Raw genomic sequence first — 13656 nt, forward strand, 5'->3', positions numbered from 1 at the left:
GGCAGAGGTTGCAGTGAGCCAAGATTGCGCCACTGCACTCTAACCTGGGCAACAGAGCAAGACTCTGTCTCAAAAAAAGAAAAAAAAAGGGGGTTAAGTAGTTTGCTCTTGCTAAAAAGAGAGTCACAGGAGTTAAACTCAGATCCCACAAATAAGACTTAGGCCTTTCTTTATCCCTCCTGAATTGAGTGAACACCAATGTTTGACAGTCCTTTTTGTGCCTCAATAAAACTGAGAAATAGGACCCACTCCCAACCCTAACAGTGGCTCTGCAGAGCAGTAATTTGCAAAGAAGGGAATAGTGTGGTTGAACTAGTCCGTATCCCATTGTGATGCCCACACCCCTTGCTGTGCTAAACTGTCTTGCCAAAATGAGCAAGCATTAGCAGCAGTTTTCTGGTATCCTGTAAATCATGCTAATTTACTTAATCTACGAACTTTTTTTTTTGAGACGTAGTTTTACCCTTGTTTCCCAGGCTGGAGTGCAGTGGTGCAATCTCGGCTCGCTGCAACCTCCGCCTCCTGGGTTCATGTGATTCTCCTGCCTCAGCCTCCCAAGTAGCTGGGATTACAGGTGCCTACCACTACGCCCAGCTAATTTTTGTATTTCTAGTAGAGACGGGGTTTCACCATGTTGGCCAGGCTAACCTCAGGTGATCCACCCACCTCAGCCTCCCAAAGTGCTGGGATTACAGGCATGAGCCACCGCGCCCAGCCACACATTTTAATTATAGCAAAGCAGTAGGCTGGAGGCAGTGTCTTCTGGCTGAAGCCAGTAATTTCTCTTTACAGAGGTATCCCAGAGGTGACAGAACGTGATCTGGGCCCGGAAGGGGAAGAATTCGGGAAAGGCAACGTGGGGCATTCCAGGTAAGAGAAACGTGCCGGGTAGGGAGAGGTTTCTGGAGTGGCTCAGGAGAAAGGAGAGGTCATTATCAATTCATTTGGTAAGATGGTGGAAGTGTAAGAAATGAAATAGGTAAATGATTTAGGGCCAGATTCTGGAGGGGAGTTTAGACTTCATGACGTTAGTTTACCTGTGTGAGTTGAATGTTGCTGTGAATCATTATCCCTGTGAAAAGTGATGAAAATGGTTTTAAGGGTGATTGGTCTGGCAGAGTTATGCTATTTGGATGGGAGATCCTGTGGGGAGGATAGAAAGGAGGAACTGGAAAAAAAAAAAAAAAAGCACAATATGTCGCTGTGTGTTTTCTTACTCCTTAAAGAGGATTTGGGGAAATTTAAATATTAGTTACTTCTGCTCAAGCATAGAAAGGCAAAGTGACTGAAGTAGGAGAAAAAAAGAAAATCCAGTCACTTATACTTAATTTCTTAAGGTGTTACTCATCCAGAAAGTGAACTTATATAATAATATTTTTGTAAATGCTTTTTGATCACATACTTTATAATAAATACTTTAGCAGTGGGAGAAATAGTAAAAATGCATTCCAAGAGGCTAGAAAAGGGATTATAGTAAGAGAATATTATCAAATACCAGGATATTACCAAATCGTAGAACTACAATATTGGCAGAAAACACAAAATACTGATGAATCTAATCTCAGGGCAGAGGGAGAAGTTGGAGTTGGGAAATAGGAATTGACCAGTGATGGGAAAAAAAGAAAAGAAAAGAAAAAAGGGAGGGAGGAAGAAAGGAAAGAAAGGAGGGAGGGAAGGAAGGAAGGAAGGGAGGAAGGAAGGAAGGAAGGAGAGAAAGAGAAAGAAAGAAACTGAGAGAACTAGGCTAGGAAGAACCATAGCCAGGCCAGCTTCAGGTCCCCCCAGAAACCAGTAAATATGAAGCATGTGCCCCCTCCTTCAGCTGCTCCTGGGATCCAGGCCATCAAGTGTCATAGCTGGGCAAGTCTGGGCATAAACGCAGGGAAGCTGGGGCTACTTAGTCATCTGTCCCCTTCCATCCCCACTGCCTCTTCTCCCACTGTAGTTACTCAAAAAGGACTAACATAGCCTTTTTTCTAGCTCCACCATCTTCAGTTGAAAGATTGGTATCGACCATGCTTAAATAATCAAACATGGTTAAACAAACATTCTGTGCAATGTTAAGAAGTAAATAATAGAAACTCTTTGAGCCTAATCTTTTATTTTATTATTTTTTTTAGTAGAGATGGGGTTTCACCATGTTGGCCAGGCTGGTCTCGAACTCCTGACCTTGTGATCTGCCTGCCTGGCCCTCCCAAAGTGCTGGGATTACAGGTGTGAGCCACTGTGCCTGGGCAGAGCCCAATCTTTTAAAATACAATAAACATTTTCCTTTGGAACTTGGAAACTATTACCAAAAATAGTTACAGTCCCTGAATGGAAAGGAGCATTGATACACAATTATGTAAAAGAAAGGCAACGCTCTTTCACCACCGGGAATTAAAAGCATTTCTAATATGGTGACATATTCCCCCAGAGGGGAGGGATGAGGAATGTGATAGTCCCAAACCAGAATGCCAAATGCCTTACTGTTCATTTCCTTTGCTTTTTGTAATTCAACCCTCCTGCTGGACTAGACCAAGCCCCAGTTGTCTTCTGATGCTCACCCCAGCTGTTAAAATTTTCAAGCTGTGCAGACATGAAGGGGGCATGATATATACTGAACTTCTCTTTCTTCTTCTGTTGATGCTCATGGTTTCCCCAGTTCAGTGAGTCTTAAGTTGTTTTTTCATTGTGACTCCATGATATTCATGTATGACATACTCCCATGGTCCTACCAAGATTTTTACAAAATCAAACAATTTTTCATGATAAAATTTCAGTGTCACGAAGTATGAATATCCACATAGTCATTTGTAGTCAGTTATTGGTTAGATACTAGCTAGATTCAGATGTGATTGCATTCTGTATTTATTTTCTTCACTAATAATCAATGGACTTTGTTAAAAGTTAATAAACTTCATGATAGAAAGTTTCTCAGGTTTATCTAAGTGTAGCAGATTTTTAGCTGTATGTGAAGCAGATCAAAGTAACTGAATACTCAGAATCTAGCAATAAGGAGCCATATCACTTTGTATTGACAAGTTAAAGCAGTTTTTTTTTTTTTTTTTTTTTTTGGGACAGAGTCTTGCTCTGTCGCCCAGGCTAGAGTGCAGTGGCACGATCTTGGCTCACTGCAAGCTCCGCCTCCCAGGTTCACGCCATTCTCCTGCCTCAGCCTCCTGAGTAGCTGGGACTACAGGCGCCCACCACCACGCCTGGCTAATTTGTTTTGTATTTTTAGTAGAGACAGGGTTTCACTGTGTTAGCCAGGATGGTCTCGATCTCCTGACCTCGTGATCCGCCTGCCTTGGCCTCCCAAAGTGCTGGGATTACAGGCGTGAGCCACTGCACCTGGCCAAAGCAGTTTTTAAAAAAATTGCTTCATCTCCTCCATCCAGTGAATTGATATTTTCCCTAAGCATACCTGTTATGAAATTTACGTTAGTACCTTTAGAATTATATTTGTTTCCTAGTATATAATTTATATGTGGATTAGGTATAACTCTGAGAGAATAATCTTTCTTAGGTCTGTTATGATTGATGTCAAATTTGAAATCTGCGGATAATATGCCTTTGTTTTTTTTCTAACAAGGTCATGATGTTCTACTCCCTTTTTTTTTTTTTTCTTTTCTTTTGAGATGGAGTAGTCCCAGCTACTCAGGAGGCTAGAGTGCAGTGTCATAATTTCAGCTCACTGCAATCTCTGCCTCCTGGGTTCAAGCAATTTTCCTATCTCAGCCTCCCAAGTATTTGGGACTACAGGTGCCCGCCACGACGCCTAATTTTTGTATTTTTAGTAGAGACGGGGTTTCACCACATTGGTCAGGCTGGTCTCAAACTCCTGACCTCAGGTAATCCGCCTCCTCTGCCTCCCAAAGTGCTGGGATTACAGGCATGAGCCATGGCGCCCGGTCTACCCTCTCGTAGTCTTTTTTTTTTTTTTTTTTTTTTGGGATGGAGTCTTGCCCTGTCACCCAGGCTGGAGTGCAGTGGTGTGATCTCAGCTCACTGGCACCTCCACTCCTGGTTCAAACTGTTCTCTTGCCTCAGCCTCCCGAGTAGCTGGGATTATAGGTGCCCACCACCATGCCTAGCTAATTTTCGTATTTTTAGTAGAGATGGGGTTTCACCATCTCGGTCAGGCTGGTCTTGAACTCCTGACCTCATGATCCACCCGCCTCAGCCTCCCAAAGTGCTGGGAATACAGGCGGGAGCCACCACGCCTGGCCCCCTTTCTTAATCTTTTAGGGAGATTCTGGTTTTCCTTCCAGGAAACATTCATTTGCCAATGAGTTTGTGTTGCTGCAAAGTTTTCTGCTAAAATTCAAGACAATGTTTATCAACTCAATAAGCACAAATGTGTTACCAAAGAAATAGGACTTTACTGTTAAATGATTTAGTACATATTATTTCACTTAAAAAAAGCCCCAATATATCTATTTTCCACATAGGTAAATTATGGCAGAGATGATATTAATGAAGAGAGGAACTCTGTTAATTACCTGTTTCTATGTCAAAGCCAGCCCCAAACTTACTGGCTTAAAAAAGACAAAACAACCAAATTTATTTTTTCTTATAGCTCTGTGGGTTGGCTGAGTAGTTTGGTAGGTCTCTCTGGGACTCAGGCTTACTAATGCGTTGAATTCAGACGATGGCTGGATGTCCGGAATGGCCCAACTCAATATCAGATTGCTTATGCTGGCTGTTGGCTGCAATTCCTTGGTTCTTTTCCATGTGGGCTTTCATTCTCTATGAGGCTCGAGTTATGGCATGGCAATCTCAGGGCGGGACTCTAGGATAACCAGGTCTGCTGCAAAGGCACTCATTAAACCTCTGCTTGCTTCACTTTTGTAAATGTGATGTTGGCCCAAAACAAGTCACATGGCCAAGCTGAGAGTCAGTACGAGAGTGAGTTTAGGTGCCATCTCTTGATGGGAAAAATGGCAAGGGGTTTGTGGCTGATTTGGCTGTTTTTAATCTAGAGTGAAAGTTTTCCCACTCTTCTAAAAACCTATTCTTTTTCTTTTGTAAATGAATTATAATCCCAAATTGGAAAATTATTGCCTGGTCCCCTTACCTAGGCATGGTTGACATGGAAGTATTATATAGAAAGAAAAATCATCCATTACTACAGACGTCCAAAACTAGCCCAACTAAAAGTTGTGTTGAGAGAGGAGACATGGACAGAAACAGGAAAAGGGAACTAAGAGCTGTACATTGGTATCTAGAAATGAATTCTACACTGAGAAATAATAGCACAAGAATGGGTGGACAAGGTCATAGCACGTGATACAATAAAATGGTTATAGTAAAAACCATAATGATACAAAAAAGCACATGTATTTACATGAGGCTTTGTAATTTAGAGAACATTTGCTTATGTCTTATCACATTTATCTTCAAGCTAAGTATATAAAGTACTCAAGATGATATTGATTCCCATTTTTCAGTTGATTAAACTAAGATTCAGGGAGCTTCATTAACCTGTCCAAGGTCATAATACCATTAGATGAAGAACCTGGATCTAAGAATTTCTGATAACCAGCCTTGCTCTCGTTCTGTGGTAAAACTTCATGCAAAGAATAAACAAGAAAATAAGTGTCAGGAAGTGAGTTTTGAAACTTTATCAAACAAAATATATTCTAAACAAAGAAATTAATGGCCTTTTTGTTTGTTGTTTGTTTTAGTCGTAATTGATAGAAATATTACATGGGATAGGATTTATTCTCTCCACACTTCTGAACCAATGAATAGAAAATGGGAAGCAAAACTGAAGCAAATTGAAGAACGAGCATCTCATTATGAGAGGAAACCGTTGTCCTCAGTGTATAGACCAAGATTGTCCAAGCCAGAAGAACCACCCTCCATTTGGAGACTATTTCATCGACAAGCTCAAGCTTTTAATTTTGTTAAAAGCTGTAAAGAGGTAATTTCCTCCTCCTCCTCTTCTTCTACCTCCTCTTCCACTTCCTCTTCTTCTTTTTTCTTCTTCTTCATTATATTTCAATTCTCTAAAAAAAAAAATCTATCATTTGTCTTCATTTCAGGCCATGTATTCTACCAAGAAAATTTAATGGCAATCTTAATGGCACATGATTTAGGAAAAATATTCCTGTGAATCATTAACCATTTAATTTATATTAGTAATGAAAAAGAATGACACATCTAGTATCAATTAGTTCTTAAAAATTGTGATGATATTTAAATGAAGCTTTATGCTTAGAGGGAGGGGAACCATATTTATTTCAACACATTTAGCAAGTGGGAGAAAGAAGTGTTAGCCTTTCAAAGAACACGGTGCTCAAAAATAAAAATAAATCAAGCAACAGATGTGTATTGCATATTCTTTTTTTTTGGGGCACTGTGAGGAATATAAAGAAATATGAAAGAAAAGATAAGATGCTTATATGATAGCATAAATGTGCTGTGAGTCTGATCACTGTTGCTGTATAAAAGCTCCAAGTGCTGGAAGTTTTAGAAGGACCTCTCTCTAGTAAGGATAGGCTTACTCAAATCTCATGAGAATGGTTTAAGAAGTACCTTTCTTAGTCATTTTGGGTAAACCTAATTCAAGCAGCAGAAATTAAAATACTGACAGATTCATTTGAACTTGAATTTTAAAAAGATATAGATAGGGGTATGCTTGTTGGACTTGCTAATCACCAGTCTATAAAGTTTATTTCAAAAAGATTTTTGTTAAGGTTAAGCAACTGAGTCCTGTGATTTTTCACTCATGAAAAGAGAAATAGGCTCACCAGCTACCTTTAGCTAAGAGGAAACAAAAGAATTTGCAGATGTATTCCTCTATTAGAAGAAACTTTATGGCAGGAGGCATGAGCAATTATATTTAAACAACTACCACAGTAATTAACCTTTAAAAAAATGGTTCCAGCTGGGTGCGGTGGCTCACGCCTGTAATCCTAGCACTTTAGGAGGCTGAGGCAGGCAAATCACTTTGAGGTCAGGAGTTCGAGACCAGCCTGGCCAGCATGGTGAAACCTCATCTCTACTAAAAATACAAAAAATTAGTGGGATGTGGTAGTGGGCACCTGTAATCTCAGCTACTTGGGAGGCTGAGGCAGGAGAATCACTTGAACCCGGGAGACAGAGGTTGCAGTGATTCGAGATCACACCACTGCACTCCAGCCTGGGCAACAGAGTAAGACTCTGTTTCAAAAAAAAAATGGCTCCTACATACATTTTTATATGTACTAGGGAATTTACTAATTAATTTTAGCCCAAATCATTTATAATAATAATTAGTTTTGAAAAATAAGTTTAATTTCATAAACTAAGAAATAAAACTATCATAGGAAGTCATACAAGTAATATTTTTAAGAGTGGTTTCTCCTTTTTTCTCTTTGGTCTGCATATTCTAATTGTTTTCACCTTTTATATGAATGATTAAAAAATAGGTATAATTAGATTTTGAATGGCATAAACTTAGTGACTATTTGTCTTGTTTTTAATAATACAAATGTTCAAATTACAGTTTCTGAAAACGAATGAAAAATTCTTTATGAACATTCAATAGCTACAGTTGAGTTTAGGTTTGCATTTTGTGAATTTTTCTGAATTATTTTTTGATTTTATATAGGATGTTCATGTATTTGCTTTGGAATGCAAAGTGGGAGATGGACAACGTATTTACCTTGTGACAACCTATGCTGAATTTTGGTTTTACTATAAATCCAGGTAGGTAGCATGCAGCAGAACCACACATTAAGCTAGAGTTCCATTTCCTTTGCATAGGAATTTTGGTGAAATTAGTTCAGGCTGAATTGGCTTCCACAGTTCGTGACCACACTACTAGTTGCTCTTAGAATTGAATTCTGGAGTTTTCTTGTCATAGCAATGCTTGAGTATCTCACCAGGTGCTGGGAGAAAATAATCATGCACATACACGAATATATGTGTGTACTCAAAGGGAGTTTTGAAATTTCTCTTTTGCAAGCAGGTATTAAATTATACTTTTTTTTTTTTTTTTTTTTTTTTTTTTTTGAGACAGAGTCTCGCTCTTTCACCCAGGCTTGAGTGCAGTGGCGCGATCTCAGCTCACTGCAGGCTCCGCCTCCCGGGGTTCACGCCATTCTCCTGCCTCAGCCTCCCGAGTAGCTGGGACTACAGGCGCCCACCACCTCGCCCGGCTAATTTTTTGTATTTTTAGTAGAGACGGGGTTTCACTGTTAGCCCGGATGGTCTCGATCTCCTGACCTCGGGATCCACCCGCCTCGGCCTCCCAAAGTGCTGGGATTACAGGCGTGAGCCACCGCGCCTGGCCAAATTATACTATTAATCACAAAGGAATATTTATGTTACTTACCTAGTAATATCTGCTTTATCTTGACTTTATTATTACTATTTTAAATTATTTGTTATTAGTTTTAGTTTTAATTTCTTAATTTTTTTGAGATGGAGTTTTACTCTTGTTGCCCAGACTGGAGTGCAGTGCCACGGTCTCGGCTCACTGCAGCCTCTGCCTCCCGAGTGCAAGTGGTTCTTCTGCCTCAGCCTCCTGAGTTGCTGGGATTACAGGCGCCCACCACCATGCCCGGCTCATTTTTATGTTTTTGGTAGAGACGGGGTTTCACCATGTTGACCAGGCTGGTCTCGAACTCCTGACCTCAGGTAATCCACCCACCTTGGCCCCCCAAAGTGTTGGGATTACAGGTGTGAGCCACCGCACCTGGCTTATTAGCTTTATTTTGACTGAGTGATCTATTCAAGTATTTCTTTTTTTTTAATTTTTTTTTTATTTTTTTTGAGACAGAGTTTCGCTGTTGTTGCCCAGGCTGGAGTGCAGTCGTGCAATCTCGGCTCACTGCAACCTCCCTGAGTTCAAGTGATTCTCCTGTCGCAGTCTCCCAAGTAGCTGGGATTACAGGTGCCTGCGACCATGCCTGGCTAGTTTTTGTATTTTTAGTAGAGATGGGATTTCATTATATTGTTCAGGCTGGTCTCGAGCTCCTGACCTCAGATGATCTGCCTGCCTCGGCCTCCCAAAGTGCTGGGATTACCTGCGTGAGCCACCGCACCCAGCCGTATTCAAGTATTTCTCAGACTTGCATAATGTATGGAAAAGGAGAGTAAATTGTTAGCATGCCCTATATTGACTTAGAATACTTTTATTCAAATGTTGCTAAGTAGCTTCAAATATGAAACTGGATTTATTTATGTTTATATACATGCAAAACCAGTTAGAGTTGAACGAAAATCATTAAGATAACGTGACAGATGTTTTGCTGAAACTCAGTCTCATCTTCCCATGTGAATATGGAACTGACTGCTACAGGGTGTGTGTGTGTATGTGTGTGTTGAGTTCCTCCACTACCTATACCACCTGATGATACAATTTTCACATAACTTTTCCCTCTTCCAATTACTACAAGTCCTTCATTTGTAGAGGATGCCATCTGATTATCACTTAGCCCAAATTATCATTTGCAAATTAAGTCAGCGTCGCTCCCTATTTAACCCATGTCAAAGTCATTCCTCTTAATGCCGGAAAGAATGTAACTGCAAACGTGAGCGTTGAGAGCTTATCAAAGTCAGGTGATTCTGAATTTTTTAACCAATTTTTAAAATATGATCTTCCAGTGAAAATACAGAATTTAAAAATTCTCATGGAAAATTAATGGAATCCCAAGAATATGGAATCCTGAAAAGAACATTTTTTTTCAAAGAAAATTTGTTTCGTGGTGACACTAAAAACAAATATAGAGGTATTACACAATATCAAACTCATCTGTGAATAAATAGCACTGTAAGATTGACTGTATTTTCCAGTTAAATAATGTTACAGGATATAACTGTTGCATTTTGCTTGATGGAAACCCTTGATACGATGAGCCATAAACCTATGGTGAACAGTTCATTTTATCATGTTCTTATTTCATAGTTGTATGTAGTGAAAGCATAGTTAACCCAGTACTTGTAATGTAAGATAGACTGCCCTGATTTAAAAGGTATAAGATAGAGGCTGGGCATGGTGGCTCAGGTCTGTAATCCCAGCACTTTGGGAGGCTGAGGCAGGTGGATCACTTGAAGCCAGGAGTTCAAGATCAGCCTGGCCAACATGGCGTAAACCCTGTCTCTACTAAAAATGCAAAAATTAACCAGGCGTGCTGGCGCATGCCTGTAGTCCCAGCTACTCGGGAGGCTGAGGCAGGAGAATCGTTTGAACCCAGGAGGAGGAGGTTGCAGTGAACTGAGATCACACCACTGCAGTCCAGCCTGGGCAACAGAGCTGACTCAGTCTCAATCTATCAATCAAGGTATAAGATATCAATTTAACAATCTTGAATTATTCAATTTAGAAAAAATCTCTTACACTGCTATGAAGTTATTCCTGAAAATGCTGTGTGCAAGCTTTATTTTGATTTGGAATTTAACAAACCTGCCAACCCAGGAGCTGATGGGAAAAAGATGGTTGCATTACTCATTGAGGTAAATGGACAATTCAAGTTTTTCTTATTTCTATCTATTCATCTCTTCATTGGCTTATTCATTCAGTCAATTCAGCCTACATAATATGTAGGTTCTGTATCTCTTCTTTTTCTTGCTACTCTTCCTTTTGACTTTAGGATTTTTTAATATTACTTCTATGAGTAAACTGTGAAAAAGGAAGGAAAGTTCAATTTGTATTCGTATAGTTTGCAATTTTACTGTCTGGTAAAAAAAATGCTTTGAAAAAGATATCAGTTTGGAAATTTTCTATATTTTAAAATTATATATTAATTCTCTGACTTCCATTACAAATAGCTGACTTTGGTAAAAGCCAGGCAAAATAATTTTTACTGTAAAAATTGGGTACTGAGATGAACCTCAAGAACACTGACTACAAATAGTATTAGAATTTTCGAGCTTGCAGGAATTTTGGAAATCATCTTATCTTGTCCCTTTCGAAATGAGGAAATTAAGGCCCAGACGAAACTAATTCCTATTCAAGGCCCTACAGCTAGTAATGGTAAAATCTTGTCTATAAATATAGTTATCACTATTTTTAACTAAGAGAAAAAATATTGTAGTTCTTTATTTTTGATTTAGCTGTGTCAACCAGGAAGTTACTAATAAAAGGAATAGCATGGACTTGTGCAGCTAAGTTCTATTAGGATTATTTCAAAAAAAATTTTCAGATTGTATCACAGGAAGTTGTGTTAAAATTGTATTGACTATTATTCAGCCTAAGTGTAGGTGCTGACACTTATTGACTAGCTATTTTTCTTTTAAATGTTAACTGAATAATAATGTTATAGATTACCCATTTTATAACTTTTAAAATATATCCAAATTAAAATGTTTTTTGATAAAGAATATCTGTTAGTATTCTCTGTTGGACCTCTACATGCTTGATTTTAAATCTTTGTGAAAATGTACGTGAATGCTATTTAAAAAATATATAGAATGTTAGCTTTATCTTGGCTTTGAAGCAGAAGAAATATATATAAAGTCCCCCACCTCTCCCCAAAAAAAACCCCAAATTATGTTTTTCTTCAAATAGCCATTGAACCCCTAAAAATAAATTTAGATGCTTATTTCATTACAGCTGGTAAATTCTGTTTAATTTTAAACCTTAATTATTATTATTATTATTATTATTATTATTATTATTATTATTGAGACAGTCTCGCTCTGTCGCCTAGGCTGGAGTGCAGTGGTGTGATCTCAGCTCATTGCAATCTCCGCCTCCCAGGTTCAAGCAATTCTTCTGCCTCAGCCTCCCGAGTAGCTGGGATTACCAGTGTGTACCACCATACCTGGCTAATTTTTGTATTTTTAGTAGAGATAGGGTTTTGCCATGTTGGCCAGGCTGGTCTTGAACTCCTGGCCTCAAGTGATATACCCATCTCGGCCTCCCAAAGTGCTCGGATTATAGGCGTGAGCCATTGTGCCTGGCCTAATTATGTTTTTAATAATTCATAAGTACTGAATTTCTTCTACAGTCTAAAGTAAGATTTCTCGTGTAGTTTCTCTGTGGGCTACAAGGAACCTCGATTCAGAGATTTTCACTGCCACTTAACATTGCATATTAACAAAGAAGTACCACATTGCATTAGAAACTAGAAATATTTCTAATGAAATGAACACTGGAGCAAATTTCATTTGTAACACATATTAATAGACACTGGTATGTCAAAGACATATAGTTGTTTAGAATTTTTTTCTCCTTATTCTTTATACCACTTTATCCAAATGAGTCTTGAACAGCTAATCTTCTGCATCAGCAAAACTGTTGGAAGAAACTGTAGAAATCTAAGTTCAAAATTATACAGCATTTTTATTTAACATGTTTACCATGTAGATAGAACAGTTCTCATTGGATTACTTAATATAATGCTTTTTATAATGATTACATTGAAATTAATTTCATTTATTGGTTACTTTGTATGCAATAAGTTTATAATCCAGTAAGTACTTTTTCCTTTGAGTCTTACTGTGAGGAGGCATAATTAGGTTAGCTCTTATGTTAATTTAGCAGATGATTAATAATAACTGGTGATAATGTAAAATACCCTTTGGTTCAGTGGCTAAACTGACACATTTCAATAAGCCCCTTCTCCCCAGTTAGAATGAATTCTGGTGCTAATGTATTTTATTAGGACCATGTTTCAGGGCAACATTATCCACTCATATAAGTTTAACTTCTGGATTTTATAATTTAATTATTTAAGTAACTTAAAGTTTTAATTAAAGTTAATCTTGGGAAATAGAACTTAGGAGAATATGATTACTTGTCCTACCTAAAGCGTCACTAAATTTATTCTCTAGCTCCGAAAGTACAGAAGTTGACTTCATTCATCAAACAGTTTTTAGTCTCTACTAAGTGTCAGGCACTGTGCCCAGGCACTAGGATTACCAAGTGGTAAGTCAAAGAGACGTAATTTCTGATGGCAAACACTTTGTAGTCTAATGGAGGATAATAAATTAGGATAGATTTAGCTGCCCTAATAAAGACCCAAAATTAAACTGGCTTAAACAAGACAGAAACCTATTTCTCCCCCAAGTAATATCTAATGTGGCTCTGTACTGTTAGGGACTAGGCTTGTTGCTTTGCTGTCCCTAAGACGTTGCCTTCCTCCATTGTCCAAGATGGCTCATACCACAGTGTCTGCATTCTAGTAAGTACAAATGGAGAAGGGGAGGGCATGCCCTTTGCCTGTTAGAGGATCACTTAGAAGTGGCATACTTTCCTTCTCACATCCCATTGGCCAGACTTAGCAGCCACACCCTGCTGCAGAGGAGCCTGGGAAATGTAGTCTTTGTTCTGGATGGCCTCCAATCTAGCTAAAAATCGGGATTCTGTTTCTACAGAGGGAGAGAACAAATAAGGAGTAAGAGCCCCTGTAATACAGAGGAAACATGTCAAACTAATCACATAAATCAACTGAAAATTGTAGCTGTGTAAGTCTATAAAGAGAAAAAGAGTATACGGGGGAATTTGATGTAGAGAGGGAAATCAAGGAAGCCCTCTCTGAGAAAGAATTTACAGAAGAGTAAAGCCAGAGGGCATGAGGGGAGTGTGGTGTTATAAGAATGCCAAAATATCACTAAAAATACAATTTATTGCCTAACTTTTAGGTATCTAAATTGACGGCAGTTCATAAACATTTTGGCTCATGTCAAGATAATATTGCATGGTAGTTCTTAGTAGCTTCATTTTGCAAATGAGAAAAT

The 13656-nt window shown here is 38.7% G+C and overlaps 1 protein-coding gene across 32 annotated transcripts in view; it reads left to right on the plus strand.

Annotated features, from left to right (window-relative positions):
- The window catches only part of PRIMPOL (primase and DNA directed polymerase), a 46037-nt gene that overhangs the window by 1774 nt on the left and 30607 nt on the right, over nt 1-13656 (plus strand). For all 32 annotated transcript variants that reach the window (XM_063637702.1, XM_055276536.2, XM_063637703.1 and 29 more), the window contains exons 2-5: nt 793-870; nt 5670-5908; nt 7580-7677; nt 10299-10428. In XM_063637702.1, coding sequence (XP_063493772.1) covers nt 5729-5908; nt 7580-7677; nt 10299-10428 — 408 coding nt within the window. In that variant the 5' untranslated portion in view covers nt 793-870; nt 5670-5728. The remainder of the gene's footprint in view (nt 1-792; nt 871-5669; nt 5909-7579; nt 7678-10298; nt 10429-13656) is intronic.

This window comes from Symphalangus syndactylus, chromosome 4 (genome assembly GCF_028878055.3).
Source record: "Symphalangus syndactylus isolate Jambi chromosome 4, NHGRI_mSymSyn1-v2.1_pri, whole genome shotgun sequence".
In the NCBI taxonomy this organism is placed as follows: domain Eukaryota; kingdom Metazoa; phylum Chordata; class Mammalia; order Primates; family Hylobatidae; genus Symphalangus; species Symphalangus syndactylus.